Source organism: Idiotropiscis lumnitzeri, chromosome 14, assembly GCF_059441095.1.
Source record: "Idiotropiscis lumnitzeri isolate Australia: NSW breed Sydney's pygmy pipehorse chromosome 14, RoL_Ilum_1.0, whole genome shotgun sequence".
In the NCBI taxonomy this organism is placed as follows: domain Eukaryota; kingdom Metazoa; phylum Chordata; class Actinopteri; order Syngnathiformes; family Syngnathidae; genus Idiotropiscis; species Idiotropiscis lumnitzeri.
The window spans coordinates 18,254,455-18,264,614 of record NC_142404.1 but is presented as its reverse complement, the minus strand read 5'-3'; the positions used below and the strand labels follow the sequence as shown (position 1 = coordinate 18,264,614).

The window sequence follows — 10,160 nt, the reverse complement described above, 5'->3', positions numbered from 1 at the left end:
GGTCATTTGCTCCATCCGGGAGGCTGTCGCAGCAAGATTCAAAGTCTCTTTGGATATTGTTTGCCGTTGTTTTCCTACGTCAGACAAGTCGAGGTGACACCCTATAGCGGGGACAAAATATTTTGCAATCTGCATGCTGCTGTGATCAATGGCCAAAAGACGAATCGTTGCAATAGAAAAGCTGCCAAAGGAAGAGTAACCCGTCCTCCAGATTTATTGGTGGAGCTCGCTGGAAGTGCAGCTCGCAGCGAGCGGATTACAATTCAGCCCATTTGCCCCGAAATCCGGCCATTAGTCACGCTTTGCAAGGACACGCAACATCCAACACTTGCACATGTAAATACAACGACTTATTGACTAACATTTGAGAGCGCAAGATCCATTCTTTTGCTAAGCAGCTTGAGCAAATGAGATAAAGAAGTATTCAAAGGCCTTGAGATTTACATTTTTGCAGGTCTTCTAAGAATAGCGTAAACATCGCAAATGCTCGCTCGTCAGACTGATTAATGAACCTTGTCACTGGTGTCGTTTGTTATCTTGGATTTACATTTTCTACAAGGTCAGTCCGGGTGGGTTATACAAGCATTCCACCATTTCATTTTAGCACCCCGAAAATAGCACAAGATATAGTAGGCAGGATAACGCATTCGATATTTATTTCTGAATATCGTCATCTTACAATCACTCCAAGAACATGTTTATTTTAGACAATAAATCTTTTTTTTCACATCCTTTTTGTTGTTCTTACTTAAAGCAATTAATGTTTATGATGGCTACAGTGTGACCTGGAGCAAACAAATTATTTCTTGTTTTGTAGTTTCAATTCTTATAAAACATCGCAATGAATTGACAGCTGAATCAACTATTTGAACGATCACAACAGCAAAAAAAAAAAACCAACAACTTTAAATTGACACCTCAAGACAAAGACATGGCATCTGTAAAGCTGAACTTGAAGCAGTCCGTCTCAAATAGTTTGGTGGGGAAATTTGATTCTTTTTAGTCAAACTCATGATGAAGTGTAATTGCACATCCGCTACAGTAGGTGGCAGTGGTGATTTCATTTTTTTTTTTTCAGGCAAATTGACACACCTCAAATCTTACAATCTCGATAATGCTAAAAAAAAACAAAACAACAACAGTAATATTTCAGTAAGTTATTCTTTGAAAATTATATCTTTTGTTTTTGTTTTCTTTCATGTTAATAAAGAGACCGTGTTACGCAGAGGTGTACAACACTTCCAAAATGACTATATAATAATGACTATGCAAAATGTTGTTTTCTTCCTTGCGAGGTGTAACAGACAATAACTGAGAAGCACCGGTCCTCGAGAGAACACACAAACTTTTAAATTCCAGTGCTCAACTTTTAAACACGCCTCCCCGCACTGGATTTTGAGCAAACCGGCTACCCTGCAATCAGTGTCAACAAAGTTGAAGAAGAGAGCACACCTCATCGGAGGGAAAGTCAGCCAGGACTTTGGATTCTTCTTTTTGTTTTTTTTTTCAGGCCATGATTGACATTCTTAATTGAGCACATGCAATCTGTCGTGTGTTTACTCCTCGAAGAAGAACAAAAGATGTAGCCCACTAATTGGGGCTGTGAGCTGTTATGAAATTCTACCTTGGCTTCCCAGCTAATAAACAGCAAAAGTTCTTTGTGAATTGGAATCCCAAAGCCCAGAGATGATTTAGTTTCGCCCATGATGTTCATTACGTTTGGTGCACGAGCCCCTCGTGATATTCTCTTGATCATCTTCATCTGTGTGGTCAAAACTATAAATTAAATGCAGCGGGGCAACAACAATGCAGACGTTCATAACCTGAATTTTAAACTTTTTCACTGCAGTTGACCCGATTGACTCTTTCCCCTCCACTTCATTCCCATTTCCATATTTTTGGTAATAGAATTGTTGGGATGTAACAAAGTATAAATACTTTGTGTGCTTTTGGAGACTTTTTTTTCTTTTTCTTTTTACATTCAGTATTTAATTTTCTGACGACTTACTTTTGCTCATGACACTTCAAAATAGATCTGTACTTTGAAGTCAAAAAGGCCTTTTAGTTTTTTCAGGCTCTGTGGATGACGCACAAAATAATAAGAAAAAAAAGTAATTCGTAAAAATAAATCTAGGGAGAAAAGTCAACATTGGTTGAGATCTTGAGTGTTGTCATTTCAGTCATGACTATTCTGTCAGAATTTACTGTAGCCTGCAGCAAAGCTGTGTCCAGTGATTTATTTTTTTTCATCTTCTTCTCAGTCGAAGCACTTTGGCGTAATAATAAAAGACTTAACTAGTTTGCGCACAGACATTTTTTCTGGTGTGCCAAGTTATCAAAAGAGGAATTGTTTATAAGCGACATTAAATAATTATTTTCACTTTCGATTTCTGTACTAAAAAGTGAATTAAGCGCTTTGTTTCTGACTACAGTTAACATGTTTGAAGATTATTGCTGAGAATGAACAAAGATTTGAGAACGATGAAGCGCACGGAGCAGTTAACATGTTTGAAGATTATTGCTGAGAATGAACAAAGATTTGAGAACGATGAAGCGCACAGAGCACTTTGGAGTGCGGCATGAGGCGGCCGTCCCTCACCACAGAAGAACTTGAGCGCCTTTGTTCACATCGGACGCTTTTACGACATGCAGTTAGCTAGCTAGCTTCAAAAAAAGTTAGCTCGCTCGCTAGCTAGCTAGCTACAGTATGCCTGCTACCTGAAAACATCTTTTTGAACTGAAAAAGGCGGAAGAGCAGAGGGAAGGAATTTATTTATTTATTTTTAACTTCTGACGTGACAACCAGCTTGTAGTTGTGCTCAGAGGCTTCGCACCGGCACGGCCGCTTTACAGCGCCTCGTTGTTGTCGCGTAGAAAAATGAATCCATATGTTGTGTAAATCTACCGCTGACTTTACGTCAAGTACGTACTTCTTGCCCTTACCGAGTGAGGAATTCGGCTGTTCCGAGCGCATTCATCCTGTGGCCAATCCAGCTCAAACCGCAGTGGCAGAGAAAAGAAGCCCTTTGTGTTGCAGCACCTGTTGTTTTGATTTTGAGTACGACTGGTGTCGATATTTTATTACGTCCGATAAACGAGCCTTCTGGGTCTTATGTTTATGCTGAAGAGTGGTGATGCCTGCTGAGTGCACGGAGACAGTTTCAAATTGCAGTTTAGATTTCTTTCTTTGCCTCCGTTGATTAACCTTGGCGGCAATGTAGGCCAGCGCGGCCCACTTCCTTTCAGATATTGTGCAACAAAAACAGAATGAAGACCAGAGTGATGCAATTTTGGGGTGGAATTTTCACCTATGCACACAATCAAGGTACACACAACCATTTTGGTACTTCAACCGAATTTGAAAATGTGAGAGACCCCATGCAGGGAAAAAAATTGGTATGTGTGTGCTTGCTGCTTTTATAGAGTGTGAGTGTACTACAGATGATCAACACAGCACACAATATCCATCGATACAATCGGCAGACTATTTGGCCAAAGCAGATGTCTGGTGTAGTACCAAAATTGACCTATGGGAGGTATCAGTGAGCGGCAAGATTACTGCAAATGACAAAGAGTCATTGTAGTTCGTCATTGAAGAAAAAAATGGAAAAAGCTAATTAGCGTATCGCGGTGGCGACATCTCTTCATCATCACTTAGATTGTGGTGAGTGATTTGGGAGCCACATTATAAGAACTCTTAAAATGTGAGTTCCTCTTCTATTTGCAATCGTAAATATTGAACAGGTTTAATATTTAATATCTATATTATATATAACATAAAATGAATTGAAAAAAAAGTCTACTTTAATTTTTGGCGTTCTTGGTTTCCGTTAAAAGTCAAGAAGAAAACAAGCACTTATACAAGCGTTTAATGTCCACGCTTATGCGTCACACAAGCATGGTTGGAAATGTCAACATCCACAAACTTGAGCCCATCGCAGATGCACAAAGGGCAGGCTTCAGTCTGGTTGCTATGGTGACCATAGATGGGGGGGAGTTATGTGGCGAGAAAAACATCAGAAGGGAGAGCAATGGCAGTGCTCATGGAGACATGCGGCGTTTGCATCCTAATGGCATGAAATCATTTTGCAGAAACACACGAGAGGGCTGCGGCATGGAAATAAAACCCCTTTATTCAATCTTGATTTACATTTTTATATATATAAAAATTACTTACATTTAATACATTTTGTCAAAATACATAGCAGTCAAACCACATACAAATCAAATATAAAATTATAAAAAGTCTTTATATTTATCCTCCTCCTTCTGGAAAGTAACAGATGTGATCGATGATAAGTCTTGCGTTGACTCGCCTTGCGGTAAAACTCCTCCCGCGTACGTACGTTTAGCAAACGTTACCAAAAGCGCGATACGTGAGCTTTAGAAAAATATGATATTCAGCATTTGTCCTCTCAGCGAGCGTACAGTACGGAATCGGATCGCAGAACATTCAAGGTGGGCTTCGGTCCTCTTAAGACGAAAGAAACATTATTTTTGTACAGCATATTGTTGTCGGAACACCGTCGACGGCGCCTCCGATCCATGGCAATGGCAAAGACAATTTCAAACACGGGGGCGGGTAACACGAAAGGTTTTGTGGTTGGACCAAACAAACAAAAAAAAAAATGCAATAAATAAAAAAATGAACAAATCTCCCACACCGTCGACTCCGAACTGGTCCGAGAAACTGAAGCGTTCACTTCAACCATCAAACAACTTTTCCTCGGAGATTCCAACACTTTGAAATGATGTGGCGTCAATAATTGTTTTTTTTTTTTGCACTTCAGAGGCTTAAGATGTCGTTCAGTCCAGAGCAACGCGAGAATGGCGCTCCGAACGACACCGGGCACGAAATGCTGATGCGACGTCAGGAAAACGGAAAAGCCTTGTAGAAAATTCTTCTTTTCCCGCCTTTTGTTTTATACATTGTGTACTGTGGTTAAAAACAAAACAAGAACAAAAAGTAGAAAGAGTCAAGTAGGCTATGCGGCGGTTTCATGAATAATCCCCTCGAATTTCTTTGGGAGTAGCTCTCTTCTCTCGTCCATACCGGTGACCGGCTTCTGACCGTTTTGGCCGTCCATATACATCTTGGCATACATTGGGTTGGCGTAATTCATGGGCTGGAGGGAGGGAAAAAAAAAATTCAAAAAGCTGAAATATAGCCACGGCCAATTTATTCCACCAGGGAAGACAATAATTTGAGCTCCTGCTGAATTTGGAAATTTGCTCACGATAAATTAGCCGTCTCCGATTTTGTACGGGACATCCGTAAGGGAAAGCGTATCGAGTGAACCAAACCCGTTTGATCCCCTACAGCTCATTCCGAATTGCGGCTGACCCAAAGAGCACCATCCCTAAAGTCAAGCACGGAGGTGGAAACGTGTTGTTTCGGGGCTGTTTCTCCGCAAAAGGGCACAGGACGACTTTAACGCTCCGATGAGCGGAGCCGCGGGCTGTAAAATTCGGGATGAAAGCCTCCGCCCCCTTGGCAAGAAGAAGACGGCTTGCCAGCATGACAATGAGACGAAACATCCAACCTGCAGCCGAAGCGTATTGACGAAAGAAGACGACGTCGACTCAAGCGCCGAGGGCTCCGGCGTCAATATCGCTCGCTGTGAAGTCAATTTGCTGCCCCCATCGGAATCGCTCCGTCCAAAGCAAAATGTAGCAGGCGAATCAAAGTCGCAGATCTTCGTCGAAATGGCCTCAGATGGGCACTTGACTTTATTTTGGAGGTTCGTCCTCCTGGACCAGGATGTCGTCAGCGTCCTAATTCATTCAATTAATTATTCTCCGTCCTTACTTTTCAACATTTTCAACGGCGATCAAAAGCGTGCCATAAATTCTAAATATATTTCTTCAAAAGAAAAAAGAAAAAAGAAAACCCAGTCAGCTTGCACACTGAATCATGTTGCTTGCGAGATTTTAGCTCAAAAATTTTTTTTTTTGTTTTTTTTTTTTAATGAAATGGCAAGTCTCAAACCTTACGCTCATCATGACTCAACTGTTAATTTCTTTAATCGCGAGCAACCTTTCCAATTCAGCAGGGGTTCAAATAATTATTTCTCCGACGGTATATTCAATCAATAATAATCAAACGAAAGCTTTTCAAATGCGTCACCGGATCATTATTTGGAGAATGCTTCCTCTGCTGTCACCATGGTTACGCAGGTTCACATAATTTAACGATCTATACCGATGGAGGACCCTTTTCGTGTTTGTGGTAGCATTTTCGTTTAAAGAAAGAAAAAAAAAAACGTTTTTCATGATTAGAACTTGTGTCTTGAAAGGCAATATATTGTGATAATTGGCGCAAAAGCCAATTATCACAATAAAATAAATAAATGACAAAAACAAAAGGTGTACCGTATGAATACGTGCATCTTTAAAGGGGAAGTCATTTCTTGAGAAGAATATGTTCGACGAGTCGAAATACGGCATTCGGATCAACGTGAGCCGTTTTTGTCCATTTCAGGTGGCGGCCATTTTGTCACTTTTGTCGACTGAAAATGACATCGCAGTCGCTCAGGGATCAGCTCATGAGCGATCATGACTCATCTTAAAAAAAAACAAAAACAAACAGGTGAGCAGTGATTGGTCATTTTTGGTCACCACAATCTGACAAAATGGCCGCGCCCGAGATGGCTAAAAAAACGGTGGGATTTTGCTGCTTAACTCGTATCGCACGCACGCAAGATTAATCCGAATGACATACTTAGACTCTTGGAGGCACACAGAACATTTTATCGCAAATATTTTTGCCGGTGGGTTGACTTCCCCTTTAAGGCCGAGTGAATGCAAAGGAAAACAACCATGATCAACGCATCCAGGAAGCTGTGCACTCATGCGGGACGAGAGTCATGCAAACATTTTAATTGAACTCGTGTGGCTCGCGGGCTAAATGTTAATTGAAGATTTCGCAACACAAACATTGCGGGAGACGATCGCACATTTCAACAGCAAAGGGAAAGGAGGGAAACATTGCAGGCACCCGTTCGTTGCTCATTGGTTGCTTACATTCTATACAACGATGGTTCATGTCCTTATCAGGCAAAGTCATAGTGAGGTTTGAAAAATTCACCTGTCCAGGGATTACCTCCTTGGGCACCGAATTGATACCCAAGGTGCGAGGATCGCTGGATTTTACACACCAGCCCTGCAACAGAAGCAAGCACCGCTGCTCATCATGCAAAGATTGGCCCCACCCCAAAAAAAAAAAAAAAAATGTCTGTTAACAGTTTGCAAGTGCTTCTAAAAACATGCGGAAGCCGACAGTCAAGCGACACTCTAAAAAAAAATTGGGTTGTTAAAGAAGAGAGTGAAAAGGTTTTTAAATGGAGCTGCGCTGCACGAACAATAGCGGAGGTCAAAGTTCACCGTGCGGAAAGCATCAAGTTTGAAGCTCCAACAGTCCAAAAATACAAAAAAAAAAAAAAAAAAACATCAATGAAGCTCATTTCTGAGGGTCGGGCAAATGACATATCTTGAAAAACTCAAATAATTCACTTCTACCCGAAGGCAATACTTTTCGGACGGTCGAAGCGAAATGACATAATTTCCAACTTTGCGGTTGTTGGACTTGCGGACCCACCTTGTGAGGGTCCAGCGTGAAGCTGGGTCGGAGCAGGCTGCCCGCATCGGCGTGGTTGTCGTGGTCCACCTCATACATGTTGTATGACGGGTTGCCGATCTCCACGTTGATGCCGCCGTTGGTCATGGGCTGCCTTTGGACACGTTTCCCCCTGCGGACGTGCCGTGCACTCGTGTCAGTCGTTATTTACGTGACACAAAACACACGGATGCAACTTGAGGAAACATGTTCATGTTTAAAACAAAGATCCATTTGATCAATTTTCACTCGTCGGTGCCGTGTGAAAAGCGTTTCGCATGTCTGCCATGCAGTCCTGAGGTTCTGGGTTTGAATCTCGTCTCCTTCCTTGCGTCGAGATTGCATTGGATGTTCTCCGTGCGTTCGCCCGCCTCCTCCTACATTCCCTAAAAATATCGTCGTCGTAGAAAACGCATGGCGTGATTCGCTACCAACCTTTGCTTTCGTCGGCAGATATAAATGCCCGCCACCACCATCACGATCAAGATGAGCAGCAGGACCAGAGGCACAATGATGGCTATGCTCCCTAAGAGACAGAAACGAGCAAATGGATCAGACTGGTGTGAACGCTTTTTGCAGTCCTGAAAAGCTTTATTCCTGGCCTGGTAAGACAAAAATCTTGAATCGCAAAAATCGTAATTTGAGTGTAAAAGCAAAGAGATTTAAAAGACGTCGCTAGGAGGAGGACTGCGCGCCGATTTTGTGTCGGATGTGAGAAGGAAGTTGGGAAAAAAAAAAAAATCTCCTTTTTTTCAGATGGCCCAACTAACCTCCAGTGGTATTGTCGGATCTGCTACTCTTGGGGGCGGGTCTCTCACACTGCGTTCCAGCCCAGTTTGTAGAACACCTGGTTACAAAAATAGCACGGTCAGAAAAAATAAAGAAATAAATTCAAAAACAAATTCAAAAGATGACATGTTGAACAGGACAAACCAACGAAAAAGCACAATGTTGTGTGAGAGTTGAGAGGTAAAAAAAAAAAAGTGAAAGGATGATAGCGGGACAAGCAGTCCTTGTATAATTAGCGTCCCTTGTAGCGGAGAAGGTATGTATGTAATTTGACACGCCGAGCGCAGATGGGCTTGGAAAGCATGAACGATCCGGGAGGTGCAACCGGATAACGATGGGATGTATGAATCACGGCTAATGACATGCACTCGTGGCAATTACGGCATCTACCACACCAACAAATCGAGGCAACATCCGCCGCGGCGTTTTCAACCCGCGTTCCAAGAATGCAGAAAAAAAAAAAAAGGAGCATGCACATGTCGCTAAGCGTAGCCTGATGAGCGCACGATGTCACGTCTGGGGGGGCGTCGGCGTCTGTGTCGGCCCCTCCCCGCGTGGGCGGCGGCCGCATGAGATGGCGGGTGACCAAACAAGTCGTGCAGCAACTGATCATGTGACAAGTGCCCGGTCGGCTTAACCTGACGCGCGCTCGTCAGGGCGCCGAGTACATCGGGTTGGACGCGCGGCTCGACAGATTGTTCAACTCGAGACGAAGACTGCCGTCAGCGTCTTTCAAAAGAGTTGTTCAGGATCGATCGATGGCGGGCGTGTTCGGGCCACACGGAAAGTGAAAAAAGAGATTCAAGTTGTATTTTATAAGAATTAGGTTGTATATTTTTAAGGTGATTAAAAAGTTTATCTTCAATATTTTTTATATACTTTTATGTACTTTTTAGATTTTTATTCTGAAGGCCTTATATTACAAAATATTTTATTTTTTAAAAAGATTGTATATTTTACAAGAATAAAGTCATTTTTTTTTTAGGATGATTATTTTTTGCATTGAAGCGAAAAAAAATGAAAATATAGCTTTGGGATTTTTTTTCTTCCTACTTTTGAGTTGAAATAAAATAACTAAAATGAAGTTGGAAAAAATGTGTTTTATATTTTGGAGTAAAAGTTATTCTTTTTGACTTGAAGTTGTAAATTATGAGAACAAACGCTTATTTAAATTTTTTTTTTATATTTTAGAGGAGAAAATGTTTGATTCATGTTGTAAATGATAATTATATAATTGTATATTTTCGAGATGGAGTTTCAAGATTTAGAAAAAATATATATATGATGTTAAATAATGAGATTTATTTTTTACATTTTCAAAATAGTCATATTTTAAAATTTAAGTATTAAAAAAATGAGAATGAAGTCAAATTTCTTCAAGATGATTTTTTTTCCCATTCTAGTTAGATTACAAATGTATTTGAAAAAAGCATTACTTTGATCTTTTTATTTTCCAAAATATTTATGTAAAAAAACGTTTTTTCCCCTCCTGAGCAACATCCAACCAAATTCTCATCGAATTAGACCTTCAATCTCGTCATGTTCATTGTTTTTGTTTCATTGACAGAGCGGCCCAAATACGCCTTTGGACTTTTCTGTCAATTCATGTCACAAGTCCAACAAAGACGAGGTTCATTTGCACCTTTTTAAGGAGACATGTCTTGACTTTTGAATGAGGCAAAAACATTTAATACTCCCCACACTTGACAAGATGACCATTTTTGCCACGCCGCATCTTGATTGAGCCGTCAATCAA

General features: G+C 41.1%; 1 protein-coding gene across 2 annotated transcripts in view; it reads right to left on the bottom strand.

The window, feature by feature from the left end:
• Positions 1 to 4,115: 4,115 nt before the first annotated feature.
• Positions 4,116 to 10,160, bottom strand: part of LOC148323843 (low-density lipoprotein receptor-related protein 1B-like) — a 185,633-nt gene continuing 179,588 nt past the window's right edge. For both annotated transcript variants that reach the window (XM_088315974.1, XM_088315976.1), the window contains exons 88-92: positions 8,386 to 8,462; positions 8,051 to 8,141; positions 7,598 to 7,748; positions 7,024 to 7,162; positions 4,116 to 5,126 (exon numbers count right to left, since the gene is read on the bottom strand). In XM_088315974.1, coding sequence (XP_088172100.1) covers positions 4,999 to 5,126; positions 7,024 to 7,162; positions 7,598 to 7,748; positions 8,051 to 8,141; positions 8,386 to 8,462 — 586 coding nt within the window. In that variant the 3' untranslated portion in view covers positions 4,116 to 4,998. The remainder of the gene's footprint in view (positions 5,127 to 7,023; positions 7,163 to 7,597; positions 7,749 to 8,050; positions 8,142 to 8,385; positions 8,463 to 10,160) is intronic.